Genomic DNA, 20,631 nt, shown 5'->3' on the forward strand with positions numbered 1-20,631 from the left:
ACGGTCACGCCTTTTCAAAAGGGGTCAGTGCAGTATTATGTGAGCCCAAAATTGCCCTGGGAAGGTCCCCAAGTATGGATTATTGGACAATTTTCCCGGTATTCAGAGTTTGGTGCCTGGAGGTGACCTTCTGACGAGGTAGGCTTACCTGATATGGAACATCACATTCCCTTCTATGGTATGTCCGGGCTCACATACGCTCCAGACGTTGGTTACGAGAATTTCCCACAAATAGCTGCAACTCTAAAGAACTGTTCCGAAGCACAATTTCTTCAGATTCCTCCTAGAACATGTGTAGTGTATTCCGAGTATGATTAAATAACATGTCCATATTATAATATAATGGATTTATAATATTATCTGGTCCCAGACTATTTAATCGTATTTTTAATTTAATTATAATTATAATAAATTATAATAATAATCTTGCGGAGCACTAGTAGGAGGTCGCTCGGCGTCAAAGCTATTAGCCTCTGAATCAAACAACTGCAAACAACCAAGGCGAAGAAAATATCTGTGCGAAAGAACGGCCGTTTGTTGAGTTCCAAAGGCTTAGCCAGTGGAATCTGGTTTCCGATGTACGATATCATAAGAGGAGCGTTTCCGAGTCATCGTCACTTCCCACTGATAATTCGACTTCGGACGCCTTGATGATTGCAAGCCAATACCGGCACTTTGAGCTGATTCACGCAATGACAAGTTGACTCTATCATTCTCCACGATGAGCCCATGAGCTACTCTCTCATTAGTCCTGCACCCTGAACACGTCTTTTGTAGATTGCGTCCTTTCGTCCTTGTGCGTTGACTAAATTCGGCCAATGCCTCACAGTTTAAATCACTTCCTTAATTTGTGCCATGGTATGTCTTCTATGGGGCTAGCCAGGTATGATGTTCTCTCGAAACCTTTGGGGCTCAGGGTTCGGAGCTTCTCACAATTCGTACGTTGCCCTCGAAGCCTGCGTCTGATTCTGACTACATGCACTAATCAGCTGGATACGTTCATTTCCGAGCTTCTCACACAGGTTGTCAACATTTTGGGAATAGCTTTAGTCCACGCCCTTCGTGTGCCCATATGGATAGAATCACAGATGTCGATGTCCGAGCCGTCAAGCAGCCACGCCGGCGCCTGTAGAGGTCATATAAGATACTTCTTGCGTGCCATACAATAAGCAGCGATCTCGTTGCATTCTAGCGGCTACTTCGAGCATGGGTGAGTCCGTGGTGAACCATGGCCATCTTCTGTGCTTCAATTTTGACTCGTGTCAGTTTCATTTCTACGTGTCCTTGCAGTCCTTGCCACTATCCTTTCTCCGGGCATGCTTGTCCATGCCGGTAAGGATGACAAGCCTCTCAAGCTCTACGGTGACCCCCCCGTATCGTCGAAACCAAATCTTCAGTGGAGCGACCAAGGTGCTCGTGCTCCAGCCAATGTCGGTCATCAGCTGCCGAAGAATAGAGCGAGTGTCGACCCCCCTGTATCCGTGAAACCAAATCTTCAGTGGAACAATCAAGGTGGTCATGCCCAGATCAATATCGATCATCAGCTACCGAAGAACAGAGGGAGTGTCGGTGGACATGTAGGTTACGAGTGGAGAGGTGCCGATCCCACTCGGCCGGGCGCCGGTGCCCCGTACGTGGGAGGTCGAGTCGTTATTAACATTCCTTGATCCATGGGCCTTATTGAATGTTGGTATCTTTTGCTTGAATTTTGCTGAAATTCCTTCTAATGTGAAAGCTGCAGGTGGCGATCGCAGTTGCCCGAGGCTCACTACATAGCATTTTTCATGTCTTTCAGGCATGTTCGTTGCGTCTATAAGTTTGTACTGCATGGGCCACGGGATGTTTGTAAGATCGTCCATGAGCAAACTGGTTCGTGGGCAGTATCATCGAGGCAAAGGAAATTCTCGTGCTAGGGCATCTCTTCTGAACCTTCCCCAGGCTCGCTCATCGCACGTTGAAACCTGCACTTGATCGAATGGTGCGGGGTTGCAAGGAAGACAGGCGATATTTTGATTTCCCAGACTCTTCCCTGGATTCTCTAAGACTTCGATACACTTTCCGCGCTTACGTCCGGTGCGTTCATTTCTGAATGCATGCTTTGGACCCTTGATATTCCTGAAAAAGGATGGTCGCGCGTCAGGACTCCTTCCTGCTGAGCATACCTTGTACGCGAGTCCTCTCAATTCAGGATAACATCACCAACTGCTGCACCCATGCCTTTGCCATGCCGGCGACAGTAGCACCGCATACAAGACCACTGGTTCGCAGTACAAGCAGCCCAGTAACAGCTCTCTTCCCCTCGTCAAAGCTACCTCTATAGTCATCATGTGTGAGGCATCGTAATTTGGAGATGTTACCCTGCTAATTTTTTAATGGAAGCCGCCTGCGACAAGCTCTGCAAGGATCTCAACCGTGGCCTGCAGCAGTCTAAGTCTCCGTGGTCTGCTACACCCACCGTCAATGCTACCAACTCGGGTGGATTTGCTCATGTCACCGTTGAGCGCGAGGTGGGAAGAAATACCAGCGTCGGTGGACACGTTGGCTATGAATGGGCAGGCCCTACTCCCACTCGCCAATATGGTGCCCCCTACGGAGGCGTCCACATCACACGCAGGTTTTGATCGTTGACCTCGCGTTTCATGGTAAGTGGTGCCGCGGTTTCTATTGCAGCAAATTTCTCCGAAACGCCAAGCTGACATTTGCCCATAGATCAGCTGTGGAAGCGCCTCTCAGTGTTGTAGCACCGTATCTTCGTCGAGTTTGTGACCGCCCTCAGTTATTAGTTTCCCTTTGTTGTTCGATTCGGTTGTGCATCTACTTCACACCGGTTTGATATACAGTATTTGCTCCATCTCCCAACTCGATACTTCTATATGCGTTGGCTTGAGTTATATGTGCACCCTCAGTGTCCTGAGTGGGTCGTATAGCATGAACGGCACGCCACTTCGTCGAGAGAACGAACGGATGGCATGCTAGCCTATGACACTATAGCGTCACTATGATAAAGAGTCTGTAGATGAATGCTCGAACTACTGCGTCATATTATCACTTGTGGAATCTTGGATTACACGCCCTCTGATGCAATAACAAATATTATGGAACGCAGCGGTCGTCGCCCAACAACAAGTAGCGGTCCACCATACTAGTTCCCCGCATCTCGTGAATTGAAGTACTTTTGGTGGTGAACAGTAGGACGTACCTGCGTGTCTTACCACGTCGTGGATTCGCTCTGATTCACTTCCTCAAATTACCTTCGTCGGTCTCCTTCGCGTTGACCGCAACCTTCTCCACTGAACGGTCTATCCCGCAAGTCTCTTCCGGGTGTCAATGGCCGCAGCCTGTTTGTCAGGGAGCCGTGGCGAGCGATCGTCCGCGTATTCGCAACATCTATGTCAATCTTCACCGTTCTTCACAGTCTCAAGCTGGAGCTTCAGACTTCATTGCATCGTTGGAATGAAGCATGAGAGGTCAGATTGGATAAGATCGATCGTACAGTGTATCGTCGATCACGACATGAACTGACACTCAGACCGACGCTGGCGACACATCCACTTTCGATACATGTTTTGGTCCCATTCCTCTTCGGAACGGCACCCCGGCACATGGAAAATCATTAATCAAGCCCAGTATCGCATTCGTAACAGCTGGTCGATCTCGTGCTTGATGGCTCTGGAGAAGCCCCGGCATGATACCTGCGTCGCTGCTCAATGGTCTTAGATACGCCGATACGGCGAATCTCCACCACAGGCTCCAGTGATCCCGAGTGATATATAATCCCTCTAGGACAGCCTGATCAACGGTGCAGCATTTCCCTCCGAGCCGGTTATGGCGCCCACCAAGCCCAAAGTTCTCATCGTCGGCGCTGGAATCTTCGGTCTTAGTACGGGGTACTACCTCGCCGAGGATGGTATGCGTCTGTCTTCCTCTATCCTCCAAGTTGAAGACGTTGATCTGGTCTCCAAGGCTACGATGTCACCCTCTTCGACCAGCACCCGTATGACTCGGAGCAGGGGTACACCTATGTCCCGACGTCCACCGCCGCGTCCGTCGACCCGAACAAGGTCTTCCGTGCGTCGTACGGCGATGAGCTACACTATCAGCGGCTGGCCTACGAAGCACGCGACGTCTGGAAGCGGTGGAATGCGGAGCGTGGGCCGGGGCGCGAACTCTTCGTCGAGTCTGGCATGTTGCGCATTCAGAGTTCGAGCACGCTCGACGACGTTGAGCGCAAGACGCAGGCGAACATGGCGAAGGAGGGGCTGAAGGATTCGCAGTACGTGCTGTCCAGCGAGGCGGACGTGCGCAGGGCCACCGATAATGGCTGGGGCAGCAAGCTGCGCCAGTTCGCGATTCCCGGGACGGAGAAGGAACATTACGAGGCTGTACTAGATACGTCTGCGGGCTATGTGCATTCGAGCGAGGCGTGTGCCTACCTGGCCGAGAAGTTACGCCCCCTTGGCGCGAAGTTTTTATTCGGTCCAGAGAAGGGTACCTTCAGTTCGTTCAAGTTTAAGGGCTCGGGCGATTCAAGGAAGATCGTCGGTATCATCACCAAAGATGAGAAGGAGCACCCCGGAGACTTGGTTGTCGTGGCTGGTGAGTGTGAGGTTAGCTCTTAATGCTGCAGATCTTGACTTGATCGACGGAAAAGGTGGATCTGCGACCCCTATGATTGTTCCAGAAGCAAGCGAAGTGGTTGAGGCTACAGCTGGAAGTGTGCTCACCATCGCTCTTCCTCCGCGTGAACAAGCTCCCGAGCTGTGGGACAAGTACTCTGCTGCGCAGCATCCTGTTATAGTAGGGCATATTCGGGATCCCGGTGGGGGGGAAGTCGGCCCCCGTAACATATACGCGTTCCCTAGGACCGACGACGGGTTTGTCAAGGTCGGGTACCGGGTGACGAAAGTCCGTATTACTCACCTTTTTAGTGCCAGATTTTCTGATGTTTTAATCGATAGTACACCAATTATGCTACACTCCCTGGATGTTCACGTCCCATTTCCATCCCGCTTCGTCCCGGTGTCGACGACACCTCCCTCCCGCTCAACTCTGTTCAGGCGATCAAAGAGTTCGTGTCAAACTTCATGCCCGAGCTTGCACTTCTCCCCATCGCATATACCAGGCTGTGCTTCTACACCGACACGGTCGACAACTCGTTCCTCGTCGATTACGTCCCTGGCTATGGGGACTCGCTCGTTCTCTGTACGGGCGGCAGCGGGCACGGCGCCAAGTTTACGCCGATTCTAGGCAAGGTGAGGCTCCTCTTCTGTGTTATGACGTGCACGGTGCTGAAGTTGTCCCGTGGATGTTTACCAGTACGTCAAGGACGTCATAGAGAAGAAGCCCAAAATTGAACTCACATATACTTGGCGCTGGCGTGCGGAGCTTCCTCTGGGCAATGGGCTCGAAGAGGGGCCGTCAGGTCCCAGGAGGCTCGACAAGCAGGTGAAGTCTACGCTTGCCGATTTGACGCGTGCTGGTTTGTAGGATATGTGCCGGACAGACAGGTCTGATAAAGATTGAAGTAGATGTTATGTTATATAGTGTACCAATTTCACGCGAAATTATGATGCCAGAGTTGGGGTCAGGATGCCAAATTGTAGCCAACTAACAATTAAACGAATAACATGAGTATAGTACATGTGATCGCGTTCTGTGATCTGGGCCTAATGCAACGGAAAGCAGGGATGGCAAGGTCACGCTCGACCCCTTGACCTTTGACGGGGTCAGTGATGTTAGGGCTGGTGGTTTCCCAATCAGGAAACATATATTAGTCAGCACATAGGTATGTCGGAGAACATACTGGAATCTCCTAGAATTAATGTGTAGTATAAATATATGGCCCCAACCGCATGAGCCCCTCATGCGCTTGTGACCCATGGCCTAACAGCCGAGTGAGTAGTAGTCACTGCGTTTTTGCCCTTATGTCTAGGTGCAAGATACCCCCATGGATACGTGGTATAACTAGGACCTGGGCTACGCCGCATATTTCTGCATATCAACCCCCAAGCTGGGTTACCAAGCTTCAAGTGTATCTTTCACTGTGCGATCCCCTGTAGTGAACAAGGTGATACGTTGGCTATGCCGCGCAGCACGTAGTCACTAGCAGTCTAGAAGCTACAGCATACACTTTCCAGGCTACAAGAAATATCAAACTTCAGCTATATTGGCGATGCTCCATGGCTACCATCAACAACACCCATCTATTCCATTATATACTAATAGTAGATACTCCTGATGCGCTCACATCCCCTACTGCATACCTAATCACACCTGCAACAGAATAGACTTTGCATGTCGATCTTCCGATGGGGTTTGCGACGCAGTCTGTTTCTCACATACCTGTCACGAGAGGTGTCAATGGAGCATCCCAACTTTGGACAAACACAAGAATTGTAGAGCACATCGCATGTTCAGCCATGACCCGAGAGACCAAGAGCATGCAGAGACCATGTCATGGAGATAGAAGGCAACGCAGCACTCCTCGCTCTTAAGGTGACGGTGACGGCACGCCAGAAATATGTTTAGACAGCGGTCAACGGGCCAGTGAATCTGTGGATGGAAGGGCGCGGAACCAGCATGTAGTGTACGCCAGGTGAACTTGACCTTGGACACGATGATGCGCTTGGGCCGATGGAGGCCTGAACTTAGCACTAGTTATATGTACGTCAAGCTTGAAATCGCTACGTGGAATAGCCAATGTAGCTGGTGCAAGGTACACCAGAAAGCCTGTATAGAAAGGAGCACAGTGATGTAGTATAGCTCACGTAGCAGATGGTCGTAGATAAGTGAGATCGTGCACCAAATGCGATGCATAAGCTATGTGGGCTAGCACACATCTTTCACATCAAGATTTATGACATAGCAGTGGGGGTCACAGCTATGTTCGCTATCTGCCCTACTCCGCCTATCTTCACATTGCGATTTCGGCTACCCATCAAACTATGTATTTTATCTGGCGTAGCCTATTCGTAGCAGACCCCCTACTAGAACGGCGAAAACGCAGTGAGTGATCAACCTCACAATACAAGCGCATACCTACTATTCACGCCGCGGGGGATAGTTTGTATACGGCCCGATCTGGTAACAGAGTGTACCACGAAAGGTCGCCGAGGCCGTAGGCGCATAGGAGACTGTACTGTGATACGGGTAGGACCCCGTGAGCAGGTCAAGTCGAAAGTCTTCGCAACTAGGCAGGGTCGCCACTGCCGGAGTTGGTGAAGCATGGCGGCAGGGTATACTGGCATTTAGTATAGTGTGCAGAGAACCCTTGGAGCCAGGTGCAACTGAAGACAGTGTGCAAATGGCGAGCTGAACGTTACGCGTGTGTCGCGGACGAGGGACAGAGTTCCCGAATTGGAAGGATCCGTGGGAATACTAGAGCATCGGCTCTGTTGTCATGGTCGAAGGATCTGGCGAGATGGTAGCATTGGCTCTCTTGTCATGAGCATAGGGCTCCCACAACATTTGAGGTATTCAGGGTCAAAAGGAAAAATATATTGGATGGCATAGGAGATGCCAGGATTGAGGGGGGAGCACAGTAAGGTGTTTCCAGATTGAGGGGGAGTGTTAGGGCTGGTGGTTTCCCAATCAGGAAACATATATTAGTCAGCACATAGGTATGTCGGAGAACATACTGGAATCTCCTAGAATTAATGTGTAGTATAAATATATGGCCCCAACCGCATGAGCCTCTCATGCGCTTGTGACCCATGGCCTAACAGCCGAGTGAGTAGTAGTGATCAACCTCACAATAAGTGACCTTGACGGGGTCTGACCCCCAGGGTCACGGAGGTCAGCGCGTCAAGGCATGACTGACACGGCTCGGCAGCTTCGGCAGCGACTAAATGCTTGGTGCTTAACACTGGCGATGCAGTGTCTAACTTACTGTGTAGCACAACATATATTTATTCCTTCCCTCTGGCACTATGTGCATGCTTTCTGCTATGTCCCCCACCCAGTCCGGAAGGGTTTCTAAAGAAGGCCAAAACTGGATGAACAAGTAGTCAATCCAAGGATGTGGTGTGTCTGCTGTATGACTATGAAACTTCATGAGATATGCATGCAGGCCCTGGGGCTGGATGCTGTCATGGATGCAAGTCTCCCGGACACATGACCTTCAGAGGAATTTGAGGAGTAGCATAAACAGTCCTGTAGCCCTTAGTCTCCCAAAGCCAGACTACAAAATCAGTCCTATGAGAGGTTGGAAGGATGGTATGTAGCCCTTGAATGACTCGGACAATGGGTTGTATAATATATCAAGATAGCCCACCATGACAATTTGTAGGTGACGGGATTCAAGCTAATTTTGTCTACTTTTTCGAGACGACAAGATCTATTCTACGAATGAACCAGTTTTGTACGAAATATATGTTGCGTGCCATTGAGTTGTGCGCGTGCGTCGGTCACGCGGTGACCCTTGACCTTTTTGACCTTTCGGGGTCGGACGGGTCATGACCTCTGGCTTGACAGGCACTGGGGGCAAAAGTGGATGTTCTGCCTTGGAACAGTGTCTGAACATCTAAGGAACAGATTACATTTTTGGACATGTCACATGTTCTGAACATGGTAAGGAACATCTAATATGTCTCGCACAATGTTCCATTGAAGAGCATGCTGGAGACATGTTGCATGTACCATTCTGGAACATATAATATGTCTCATACAATGTCTCATTGGAGAATGTCCTGCAAACTTGCTGCATGTTTCATTCTGGAACATTTATCATTTTGCTACTATATTCTGGGCTTGTCTCTTGGTGCAATATGATCTGTATAATAAGGATTTCTCATGGCCAAACACATTACATTTCTGGCCACCATTAATCTTCAGAACATTGTGAGAAGATGTTAAGTGCTTCTACTCCAAACATATAAGATGTCCTGGGCATCAAGAACATTTGCAGTACATGTAAAATTTTAGTAAAATTTTAGTATGTATTATACATGTACTGCAGATGTTCTTGGTGCCCAGGACATCTTATATGTTTGGAGTAGAAGCACTTAACATCTTCTCACAATGTTCTGAAGATTAATGGTGGCCAGAAATGTAATGTGTTTGGCCATGAGAAATCCTTATTATACAGATCATATTGCACCAAGAGACAAGCCCAGAATATAGTAGCAAAATGATAAATGTTCCAGAATGAAACATGCAGCAAGTCTGCAGGACATTCTCCAATGAGACATTGTGTGAGACATATTATATGTTCCAGAATGGTACATGCAACATGTCTCCAGCATGCTCTTCAATGGAACATTGTGCGAGACATATTAGATGTTCCTTACCATGTTCAGAACATGTGACATGTCCAAAAATGTAATCTGTTCCTTGGATGTTCAGACACTGTTCCAAGGCAGAACATCCACTTTTGCCTCCAGTGGGGGTCAGACCCCGTCACTGCCATCTCTGACGGAAAGGACTCAAGCTGCATCCCTTGCAATTTTTATTTTATTTCTAATAATTTCTTTATTTATACTTTTATTTCCACTTCCTCTCCGAACCTAGATTATGGTTAGGGTTTCGGGTGTGTGTTGTAGAACTGCATGCAGTCTCCCATTGCGGCGGGTCCCTTCGCATGCACTTCCCGGGAACGGGCCAGCGGTATATAATGACTCTCACAGCGATCAGTAAATACTGTACAAATTTCACAGGTACACACTTCAGTTGGATCTCAATCAGTCTGCCCTCTTCTCGTTTCAATCAACCCGAATGATCAGGTGCGCCTTTCTCACTCGCTGGCCACCCTAATAACCTTCTTTCCATTATTCCTCCCAATCTGCACGTCCAAAATCGCCTGCCCCGCATTCTCGAGGCCCTCTGTGACATCCTCGCTGTACTTGATCTCGCCGCTCGCCACTTTCTTCGGGAACTCTTTGAAGAACTGCTCCTCGTACTTGGGGTAGAGACTGTCGACGATGAACCCTGAAATCTTCAGCTCCTTTCTGACGATGAGCTCCAGGTTCTTGACGTGGTACGGGTTTTGGGTGTTGTAGCCCGATATGGCGCCGCATTCCTGCCCGGATAGTGGTGTGATTTAACGAGGGAAAGGTAGACGCGAAGGACTTACGATGAACCGTGCGAATCGGTTGGCCGTGGCGATCGCAGCCTCGAAGCTTTCGCCGCCGACGTTGTCCCAGTATCTGCATGCTCAGCATCAGCCACCAACGGACCCATCGAGACGGTGAATTATGACGCACATGTCGATGGGGCCTTCGTTCTGCAGGACTTTGTTTACAGGAACGGTCTTGTAGTTGAACGCCACGTCAGCGCCCAGCTCGCGCAAGTACGCCACCTTCTTGTCCGTACCGGCGGACGCAATCACCTTCAGGCCGTCCGCTTTTGCGAGCTGGATCACGAGGCTGGGAGAGGTGAGCATCACAGGGACGGGAGGGACTGAGAACAAGAATGGGCTTACCAGCCAACGGCACCTGCGATAGCAATGAATAGATAGGTGCGAGCACAGCGCGGAGAAAGGATGGCGTACCGGAGCCTGCGGTAACGTAGGCGACCTCGCCCTTCTTCGCGTAGGCGTACTCCTTCCAAGCCATGTATGCCGTCTTACCTATTACACAGCCACGATGGGTGAGTCTCACGGTACATCATACGGCGGACGAACTCGAAAAGATGACAAAGGTCTGGAACATACCCGGAATCCCGCATACCCCGACGTATGCCGACCACGGCAGCTTCTCCTCGTTCGTGAACACGCGCAGTGTGCCGAGGTTCTGCTTCTTGAAAATTGAATAATGCTGGAACGCTGAATTTTACATTGTCAGCCGCCAAGGGTCACAGGACTCAGCGAGGATTACGACTTACGCAGTTCGTTGCTAAAGACATGGTCTCCTTGCTCAAATGAGGGATCCTCGGAGCGCAGGATGACACCCAAGCCAAAATTATCGATCCTGAAGATCGTAGTCCGTCATTCTTCAACCCACTTAGGCTCAGTAGCATATCTGCTCACGGTTTGCCCAGCTGGAACTCGTTCTGCACCACACATCGTACGACATCCGCCAATTGCGATCGGTCAGAAGGCATGAGCACATAGAATTCTGGAAGGACACACGTAATAGGTCGTGACCTTCACGTCCCGCATCCGTCCCCTCAGATAAGGGTCGATGGACAAGACGAGCGTCTTGATGAGCACACCGCCGTTGAGCGGCACGTTCTCGAGGTCAATGGTCTGCAAGGGATCATAGACGGTTGTCTTTCCCGGCTCAGGGTACCCTAAAAGCCAGGGGTTAGAAGTGCGCAAAAAGTGGTCGGAGGCTACACTTCACCGGTGGGGACCTCATTGAAGAGCAGACGTCCGTTGGTTACTGGAGCCATTGCGGTGTCACTGCTTTGTCGATAGGGTAAGGAGGCGGTAGGTGTGGGGGCAGGAGGAAAACGAGCTGCTTGCCACAGTATTTGAAGCAATCTGGGCGCCCGGTTGTGCGTTCCGTTGTCGCCTAAACATGCTCAACTTGAGTTTCTCTGGCCTGTGTGGAGAGGGCGATGACCGCGCGAAGGACGTTGTTCCCGCGCCACGGGCAAATTCGGATCGACAATGGGGGGCCGAACGAGATAGAACGAGCTGGTTGCTTAGAACAGCTTCGATCCTGTGAGAAACTCGGACTATATGAGATCCTGGACAAAGTCAGGTGAACGAGGTCGAGTCTGATCGAAGGTCGAAAAGCCAAGAACCCAGCAGAATGAGCCGGATAGAATTGCTCCGTTCGCGCTCGGCTTTGATCCATTTTGTAGAACACATGAAATCTATCTTCTATGCTGCAAGAAACAAGGGGAAAGACACATGAGAGTATAAAGCTGTAACCTGATTGGCTCCTTAAGAGACAATGGCTTAAGATAGACTCGACGCGAGCTGCCAAATTGTAACAAACTAACAATTACACAAATAACACGCGTAGAGTGCACGTGATCGCGTTTTGCGATCTGGACCTAACCACAGGCTAGGAGGTCCTGAGTCCCAAACAAACGTCATCGGCGGCTTGCTCAGCCACGACCATTCCTCGCAACGATTTCTCACCACCATCTTTCTGATCGAGCGAATTGAACACATAATTTTGTCTTATATTGTTCTCAGGGTAACCATAGACGATGCCCATACCCAAGAAAATTCTCGAGCAAATCAAGCAGCTAATACCTCCGCTCAACGGCACCCTCCACAAAGGCCAGTCCGGTCGTGTTGGCGTCCTCGGAGGTGCCCTTGAGTACGTTCCCTCTCTCGCTGTATAATACCCGCAATCTGATATTAAGTTTGCTGCAGCTACACCGGCGCACCATTCTTTGCCGCCATCTCCGCCCTCCGTATCGTGAGTGCCCTGCTTCTCCTCTATCACCCATCTAATCAGCTACACAGGGAGCAGACCTTTCGCATGTTATCTGCTCGCCAACCGCTGCCGGAGCGATCAAGTCATACTCTCCTGACCTGATCGTGCACCCTGTTCTCAGAGAAGACACGTAAGCTCTTCTGCCACTCCGGATCTGCCGAAAACTGAACATGTGGCAATTCAGGACGCCACAAACTCTACGTCCCACGCTCTCTGAGCTCCTCGGTCGCCTACATGTCCTCGTAATAGGTCCAGGGCTCGGGCGAGAAGATTACATGCAGAACTTTGCCAAACTGGCACTGAACATCGCGAAAGAACAGGTGCGAGACATTCTGCACACTCTCTGATTCTGAATTCGCGCTTATCCTGAAGTAGGGCATGTTTGTCGTCCTTGACGCGGATGCGCTATGGCTGATCGGACAGGATACATCTCTCATACACGGATACCGCCGCGCCGTTCTTACTCCCAACGTTGTCGAGTTTAAGCGGCTGAGCGAGAACGTTGTAAGTCTCTCACGCTGCCTTATTAGCCCTCCTGCCATGCTTTGCCCTAGTCTTCCTTCTAGGTATTGGTCTCGCTGCACTCATATTAACCAGCTTTGCAGAAAGTCGACCCATCAACTCCCGCGGATGAGCGCGCCTCCCGCGTCTCCCGCGCTCTCGGCGGGGTGACCGTTCTCCAAAAGGGTGCGGAAGACATTATCTGCACGAACACCGGCCCCGCAAGCGCCGCCGACGCACGGCTCAGCCAAGTTCCCGAAGGCGAGTCTGCAGAGGAGCAGCTGCACGTAGACGTGCCCGGCGGGCTGAAGCGCTGCGGAGGGCAGGGCGACATCCTCGGCGGGACCGTCGGCGCTGCGCTCGCGTGGGGAAAGTGCTACCTGGACGGTGCATTCGGTGATAAGACGGTCCCGGCGTCGCGCGTCCCGCTACTGGCGGCTGTTGCAGGCTCTATGGTCACACGGACGGCGTCGAGGAGGGCATTTGCGAAGCAGGGAAGAGGTGAGCTCTGTGTTGTTGGGCCAATTGTAGTAAAGATTGATTGAGGTGCAGGTGTTGTTACGCAGGATATGCTGGGAGAGATTGGGGGTGCGTTCGCGGAGTTGTTTGGGGCTGTTGGCGAGAAGGGGTGGGGTGTGCCCACGGACGCTGGAGAAGCGAAGAGCGAGGGTCGTCTGTGAGAGTGAACGATAGAATAATGGTCCCTCCATAGGATTATGTATGAGTATAGGACTTGTATAACATGGGATGAGGCCAGGTGGAACATTGTTGTGAATTCTTAACGGTCAACTTTCTCCTCAAATATGGCCAAGTCAAGGTACACCCCACACGTTCAAGCAGATGAATAGTACTTACTTTCCTTTTGTATTATTAGTCACTCGCGTCTGTCCGCTTAGACCACATACTTATGCTACGCAAATTCGCCGCCGAGCTCGGCTTCAACTCGAGCCGGTAGGTCTTCCGACCGACAGAATGCCTCCATACCCGTGCCAGTGTGAAACTGGGTATGTGCATCCGGTTGACAACATAATTCCTTTAAGTTTCAGAACCTTCCTCAGGTAAGATAGGCCTCACTCATGCCCAACCACTCTAAGCGCCGTGACACGGTTGTGACCCGACAGTTGCCCGAGAGTGATGCTATTGATTTGGGAGCAATAAGTCAAAGTCTGATACCCGATATGATAATGGATGGTGTGATAAGGGCAACTTATCAGCCAAATATTTACCTGCTGGACGTTGGCTCTGTTTGGTCGCCGTTCACTTTGGGTTGTTGCCAGCCTAATTTCTCTCCTACGAGGGCAAAATAAAAAAATGTGCTCCCTGGGAATATTCAAGAAGGTATTAATTAACAATCTCCAGGGAACACATTTCTGATAAAGGCATTGTGGAAAGAGGAATTAGACGAGCAAGCACTTTTGCCCACCATTTTGATGTAAGCGTGACATTAGACGCCCGACGTGAGTGGTTGGGTATGAGTGAGGCCTATCTTAAGTCCAGAAAGTTGAAGTTCCTCATGGTTAACCGACGGTTGTTTGCGGTTGTTTCATTCAGAAGGCAATAGCTTTGACGCCCAACGCCACACCGTGTAGTCACATGGTCACCACATGCATGAGGCGGCCCGCCCGAACGGCGAGTGATTGACTTGCCACATCATATTAGCGGAGAGGACGTAAATGAAGGCCATCTACAGACAGCTGAAAAAAAATCCCTCTTGTTCATCCTGAATGACTCCTCAGACCCTATCTTGCTCCTTCACCGGGCTGTTTTGTACTCTTCTGCACGTACCAACGTTCGGCGTGGACACTTCGACCAATCAACGACTCACTAGATCTCCCTTACCTCAGGTCACGCATTACACACCAGGTTGCACACAACTTTTGGTGCACGGTACGGTATTCCCTCTCTACGTGACTGTCTGCTATCAAAGTCGGCTGATTTGCCGGAACCGTCGCATTGGCACATTTGGATTTATTGAGGCACCTAGGCGTGGTACGTCTCTTACCGAACGCCCCTGTGCTCAAGTTCGTCCTGCTATGCACGGACCGCTGTAGCACCTACCGCCCAAGCACAACTCAGTTGCACATTGGCGCTTCTCGGACAGGTTCAATGCACAGTCCTTGATTTAACGGATCAGGGTGTGCAATTCGGCACAGCGTCGTGGGAAGCAGGCAGAGGACCTGGGTTATTAGAGTGTCATCTATTGCACATTTCACGTGCGTGGCGAGGTCTTCATCAAGAAATCGGTGCTTGCGCAGCGGTCTCGGATGGAGGGGCGGATGGCCTCTGAATAAGGATTTCATAGGAGGGGTCTACCGACGCTTCTGCAATTGCAAGTGCATTGGTGCATGACTAAAGTTGACCACAAAGAAATGGCTTCTCGCTCTCCATGGCGACTGCTGGTGACTTGTTCCTTTCTTTGTGATCGCGCGGAACTTTTCTACATTGTTTTACAAGTAAAACCAAAGCGATGCTGCGCTTAGACCGCTGAGTAGTCTCACCTCTCACCCTGTTGTACCATTATCAGACAAAAAAAACAAGTTCGGGGCCCCTCGCACCGATCGCCTCGTGTACGTCTAGGGCTATAAGACGCCTGAGATAGAGCCGTCCAGCGTTTAGAAATCCGTAAGACTTAACTTTCGAACGATCATGGATTGGCAAGACTTCCAAATGTGAGTCTCTTCGTTTCTGCTACCACCTTTAGATGACACTGGAATGTCCTGCCCAGCGTTAACTTAGACAAGCGGGAGGCACTACTCATACCCTATGGCCCCTTGGAGGAATGGTTGTTTGACCGGATGTTGGACACTCTTCTGAGTCCGCTCCTTGCGATTCCGCTGGACGTGCCGGTCAACCTTGGTGACATCGTCAGTATCGCTGTCCTCCGCATGCGATCTACGCTGACGTCTTCTGTCCCTGGTCCATGCTCAGAGCGCCATCCTGGCCCATACGCAGAGCGCCATCCTGGGCCACCGCTCCCGTCGCTATGGCCAGTTTGAACGCCTGCCGGTTGAACTACTCCTCATGATCTTCGACGCGGTAGAAGAGCTGCAATACAAGCTAGCCCTTACACTCACTTGCAGATATCTCCTCGAGATTGGCAGCAAGCACATTCGCACCCACATCAATGCAGGCGTGACGAGATGGGTGGGTGACCGTATTATCATCTTAGGCTCTGATATGTTGGACGAAGACTTGCCCGCAGGTTTGCTCGCCAACGGTAAGGAGAAGGTGGTGGGAGAGGATGACGACGGAGTGGATAAAGAAGAAAGAATAGGCGATGCCGCTGGCCAGGATGACGGACCGGCGGACGAGGATGGGCAAACACGAAAGGTCGAGAACGACCTGTACGATCTCGCGACCCACATCTTCAGGGGTATTGATAGCGTAGACTGGCTCGAACGGCAGGTCCAGGTCCCAATATCCTTCGTCCAAAGATTGACCTTGGGCGAGCAATTCGGCGCCAAGGAACTTTGCAGAATTCTCTACGTTGTGCCAGGCCAGCCGGCGCCCGTGTGGGTGCTTTGCAACAGGACGAAGTATGAGTTTGTTCGAGCGGACGCCACCGCTCAGGTCACGCTCTGGCAGCTTCAAGGACCGTTCGCCCATGGGGGTGTCGGGCTTGGGCATGTTCTCGCCTCCCTCCTCTGCTGGTCGTCGATGGCTACAGCCTACCCGGGGAACCTCCATCGCGGTCGATGGGCTGGTGACCGCATTGAAATCACGACGACGGATAGGCTACGGCTGCCGCCAGGTAATGTTTGGAGAGATGTTAGCCAACAAGCTCTGGAACGGCTGGCTGAGGTTTGGGACGCCGAGCACGCGGACGAGGAGGAAGACTGGCGTGGCCCCATAGAAGAGTGGTGGGCCAGTGCTACTTGGTAGGTAGCTTTATGCAATCGTTGTTACACCTTGACTTCTGACGTCAATGAAAATCTCATTCTTCGAGTGGTGTTTCAGAATCTGAGTTTTCGCGGCTGGCTCTTAAACTCACAATAGTTAGGCTGTCATCCTCATAGGCTGGAACGACGTCTTTGAATATCAGAGTAGATTTTAATCTGAGTTGCCAAGGAGTCCGCTAGTCGTTACAACTCGCAACTTGTTCCTCAAGCTGGCCTCGTATCCCGGCCATGGGATCCTTCAGGCTAGTCCGGGATATACGATGGCATGATAGAAGCTGGTAGTATGCATGTGCGGGAGTCCTCTCCACTCGGAGACACACCACTCCTCAGAATTTGTGGAGTTCCAGCCACCGTTCTACAAGCCCTTGTGGCTATCCACGTTCTTTTAGTTGAATGCGATGTCCCCGCCTAGACGACCGGATCTTCGCATCGACGCCTGCAGAGACATTCACCTCGAAGCCCTCGGCTTTAGCTAGCTCAATTACCGTGCTGGATAGTAGACATCAGGCTCGTCACTCGCAGATCGGAAATGATTCAGTATACTCACGCTGACAGGACCTGAAGGAGCGGTGAGTGTCTACTTGTAGAGTCAGTGGAGCTGGTATAACTAATCCTGATGTGATGAAGGCAAAGTCTCCCTTCTTCTGATGTGCGAACTCCTTCCGGTCGATGTATATGTCTTTCCCTGCGGCGCAGGTCAATAATCCGGATGGAGAAAGGGAACGTCCAAGTCTCACCGGCTCACCACATACGCCGAGGTATAACCATCGAAAAGCTGTCTCGTCTTTCGGAACTCGTACAGCTGACAGTCTCTTTGCTCTGGTCACACTTGAAATCCTGCAACCGATGAGTTAGTCCGAACGCCGTCGAGATGACACTGCGACTGACGAATGATTCCCTAGATGTGGTCACCAAATTGAAACCCACGGTCTTCAGAGCGCAGGACAACGCCGACGGCGAAGCTTTTCAGCCTTGGAGCAAGTCAGAAATGAATGGCACATCAAACGGAACGAATCACTCATGGCTCTCCCTGGCGGCTGCAGTTGTGCAACAACTTTAGCGTCGACCATGCATGGACAGGAAAAGGACGAAGTGCACAGCCCATCGCTGCGTGCCAGTCGGTGGACCGGATTTTAGCCTCAGCCATGGATCGCTCGAGAGCACAAGGGTCTTCACGAGCAACCATTGAGCAACACGCTTTCGAGGTCGATCTTCTGCAATACCGTCGTTTTTCCGGGCTCGGGATATCCTGCTGTAGAACATTCGGCGACTTGGGGTTTGGCTCAGGCTCACCAATCGCCTTTAAGATGGACTGGCTCAACGTCATTCCTGATGGCTTTTATCCATCCTAGCAATGTCTCTACGGCAGTACCAATCATTGCGCGGTCGGCCCTCGATATCATACCTGACGCTGGGTCAGGCTGCGGGCGTGCCTAAAGTCTCCGTTCACGTTAGCGACCAACGGGAGAGACAGTCCGCCTCAACGTTAACCTTGGCTGACAGACCTCATAAGATGAACCTCCTGTCGCTTCTTCCTTGGCTTAATTCCCGACCGCTGTTAAGAGTGCCCTTAAATGATAAATTAGTACTAGTAGTGAGTGGGCCAGTGCTAGTTCAAGCTCGGTCTTTCGATCTTGACATGACCTAGATGATGGTTAGGGTATCGGTTACGGACTGCGCGAGAAGTTCGTGAACTGGAGAATCGCGCATTGCGAGTTCTCTTTCACAAATTGAAGGCAGCCGACGTTTTAAGCAGGATTGCACCGATGGCGTATCACTAAATATTCTCGTAACGATCAGTACACGCTTTTCTTAATTAACAGCACTCGCTAAATCGAATCATTATATGCGCCTTGACCCATATCCCTCACTCGCCAGCCACTCTAATGATTTTCTTCCCATTGTTTTTCCCAAGCTGCACATCCAGTATTGCCTGTCCGGCGTTCTCCAGGCCCTCCGTGAAGTCCTCACTGTATTTGATCTCGCCGCTGGCGACTCTCTTCGGTATCTCTTTGTAGAACTGCTCATCATACTTGGCGTAGAGGCCGGTGACGATGAAGCCTGAGATCTGGAGCTCCTTATAGAGGATGAGCTTCAGGTTCTTGACTGGGTACGGGGTTTCGTTATTGTATTCTGAGATAGTACCGCATTCCTGCACAAAGGAGTGATCAGATGGAGGGCGGGCGAAGATGCAGAGACGTAAAGACTTACGATGAACCGCGCGCGTCGGTTGGCCGTGGCGATCGCGGCCTCAAAGCTCTCGCCACCGACGTTGTCCCAATATCTTGGACGGTCTCAGTATCAGCGTACTCCACTCACACAAAGACCGGTCAGTCTAAGGAGGACACACATGTCGATGGGGCCCTCGTTCTGCAGGACCTTGCTCACGGGCACGGTCTTATAGTTGAACGCAACGTCCGCACCGAGTTCACGCAGATATGCGACCTTCTTGTCCGAGCCGGCGGACGCAATCACCTTCAGGCCGTCCGCTTTCGCGAGCTGGATCACAGTGCTGACGAGGAGGTGATCCGTCTCAGGAAGATATCGAGACTCAGGTCAGCTCAACTTACCCGCCGACGGGGCCTATGAAGTAAAGAGATAAGTTCACAGAAGACGCTGAGGGTGGGAGGCGTACCTGAGCCTGAAGTGACAAATGCGACTTCGCCCTTCTTCGGATGGGCATACTCCGTCCATCCCATGTACGCCGTCTTGCCTACAGCATACCCGCAACAGGTCCGAGTCGGTCTCACAATACATCACACCACGAAAAATTTCGAATACGAACCGGGCATCCCGCACACTCCTATGTATGTCGACCACGGCAGCTTCTCCTCGTTCGGGAGCACGCGCAGTGCACCGAGGTCTTGCCCGTTGAAAACTGAATAATGCTGGAATGCTATACAAGTCGCGTCCTCAGGAACCAAGTAATGGAGCATAAGGAGAGAAGGGACCTACGCAGCTTCCAGCTGAAGACGTGGTCTCCCGGTTTGAACGTGGGATCCTCAGAGCGCAGGACGACACCGACGCCATGATTATCGATTCTAAAGAGGCCATCATTCTTCAGCCCACAAAGGCTCCTACGCATGTTCGCTCACGGTTCCCCCAGCTGGAAGGCGACCTGCACCACACATCGCACGGTATTCGCCAATTGCGAACGGTCAGAAATCAAGAGATTATACCGTATAATTCTGGAAATACGCACGGAATAGGTCTTGATCTTCGCATCCCGCATCCGTCCCCTCAAGTATGGGTCGCTGGACAAGACGAGCGTCTTGATGAGCACGCCACCGTTGAGCGGCACATTCTCGAGGTCGATGGTCTGCAAGGTATCATAGATGGTTGTCTTTCCCGGCTCAGGGTACCCTGGGAGCAAATGCAGCGGTTAGGTGTGCGCCAAAAGCGGTCAGAGGATGTGTACTTTACCGGTGGGGATTTCGGTGAAGAGCAGACGCCCGTTCGTCACTGGAGCCATTGCGAAGCTATCGCGTTGCCGATAGAGTGAAGCGAGTGGTGGGTGTGGTAGAACAAGCTGCTCGCCGGTATTTAAGGCGATCTCGGTGCCCGGGGAGATAGGATGACCAAGCGACAGGGGCCCGGGAGTTGTCAGTCATCAGCTGCTGTGGACGGTTACGGTGAAAACTTGATAGTCGGACTCCTCTTGGCTTCGTACCACCATCTCAGGCAACTTTCCCACGGTCCTGACCAATAGGAGTAGGTCATCCGTGTGGTTCTTTCTGAAGGCTGCAGAGCGCCCACAAGCACCTCTTCGGGCCTCAGAGAATCAGTAGCACTTACTTGAGAGAAAAACAATGAACATGAGCCATCGGCCCGCTGAAAAAGCCACGCCGAACTCGAGCGCAAGCTCCAATCGGCCGGCAACCCGCTCGAAGACAGACCCT

General features: G+C 51.3%; 7 protein-coding genes across 7 annotated transcripts; 5 read left to right on the forward strand and 2 right to left on the reverse strand.

Moving 5' to 3' along the window:
- Positions 1–1,206: 1,206 nt before the first annotated feature.
- SCP_1602060 (hypothetical protein) lies at positions 1,207–1,667 on the forward strand (the record flags this gene model as incomplete). The annotated part of the gene is made up of 2 exons (XM_027764656.1): positions 1,207–1,210; positions 1,267–1,667. 2 exons carry the CDS (start codon positions 1,207–1,209, stop codon positions 1,665–1,667), a joined length of 405 nt encoding a protein of 134 aa, XP_027620457.1.
- Positions 1,668–2,325: 658 nt separating this feature from the next.
- Positions 2,326–2,621, forward strand: SCP_1602070 (hypothetical protein; the record flags this gene model as incomplete). Its single annotated transcript, XM_027764657.1, has 2 exons — positions 2,326–2,329; positions 2,380–2,621. The coding sequence occupies 2 exons, from the start codon at positions 2,326–2,328 to the stop codon at positions 2,619–2,621; spliced, it is 246 nt and encodes an 81-aa protein (XP_027620458.1).
- Positions 2,622–3,825: 1,204 nt separating this feature from the next.
- On the forward strand, positions 3,826–5,487 carry SCP_1602080 (predicted protein; the record flags this gene model as incomplete). Its single annotated transcript, XM_027764658.1, has 5 exons — positions 3,826–3,907; positions 3,964–4,596; positions 4,652–4,905; positions 4,959–5,252; positions 5,317–5,487. 5 exons carry the CDS (start codon positions 3,826–3,828, stop codon positions 5,485–5,487), a joined length of 1,434 nt encoding a protein of 477 aa, XP_027620459.1.
- Positions 5,488–9,730: 4,243 nt separating this feature from the next.
- SCP_1602090 (Zinc-type alcohol dehydrogenase-like protein) lies at positions 9,731–11,328 on the reverse strand (the record flags this gene model as incomplete). The annotated part of the gene is made up of 10 exons (XM_027764659.1): positions 9,731–10,015; positions 10,070–10,142; positions 10,200–10,361; positions 10,418–10,430; positions 10,487–10,564; positions 10,619–10,759; positions 10,819–10,904; positions 10,964–10,986; positions 11,066–11,226; positions 11,280–11,328. 10 exons carry the CDS (start codon positions 11,326–11,328, stop codon positions 9,731–9,733), a joined length of 1,071 nt encoding a protein of 356 aa, XP_027620460.1.
- A 771-nt stretch (positions 11,329–12,099) lies between these two features.
- SCP_1602100 (ATP-dependent (S)-NAD(P)H-hydrate dehydratase) lies at positions 12,100–13,513 on the forward strand (the record flags this gene model as incomplete). Its single annotated transcript, XM_027764660.1, has 7 exons — positions 12,100–12,212; positions 12,269–12,314; positions 12,362–12,462; positions 12,517–12,652; positions 12,708–12,836; positions 12,938–13,334; positions 13,386–13,513. The coding sequence occupies 7 exons, from the start codon at positions 12,100–12,102 to the stop codon at positions 13,511–13,513; spliced, it is 1,050 nt and encodes a 349-aa protein (XP_027620461.1).
- A 1,966-nt stretch (positions 13,514–15,479) lies between these two features.
- Positions 15,480–16,715, forward strand: SCP_1602110 (hypothetical protein; the record flags this gene model as incomplete). The annotated part of the gene is made up of 3 exons (XM_027764661.1): positions 15,480–15,502; positions 15,559–15,697; positions 15,762–16,715. The coding sequence occupies 3 exons, from the start codon at positions 15,480–15,482 to the stop codon at positions 16,713–16,715; spliced, it is 1,116 nt and encodes a 371-aa protein (XP_027620462.1).
- Positions 16,716–18,599: 1,884 nt separating this feature from the next.
- SCP_1602120 (Zinc-type alcohol dehydrogenase-like protein) lies at positions 18,600–20,204 on the reverse strand (the record flags this gene model as incomplete). The annotated part of the gene is made up of 10 exons (XM_027764662.1): positions 18,600–18,884; positions 18,944–19,016; positions 19,083–19,244; positions 19,303–19,315; positions 19,368–19,445; positions 19,518–19,628; positions 19,688–19,773; positions 19,828–19,850; positions 19,935–20,095; positions 20,156–20,204. 10 exons carry the CDS (start codon positions 20,202–20,204, stop codon positions 18,600–18,602), a joined length of 1,041 nt encoding a protein of 346 aa, XP_027620463.1.
- Positions 20,205–20,631: the final 427 nt, after the last annotated feature.

Source organism: Sparassis crispa (genome assembly GCF_003851025.1).
Source record: "Sparassis crispa DNA, contig_000015F, whole genome shotgun sequence".
In the NCBI taxonomy this organism is placed as follows: domain Eukaryota; kingdom Fungi; phylum Basidiomycota; class Agaricomycetes; order Polyporales; family Sparassidaceae; genus Sparassis; species Sparassis crispa.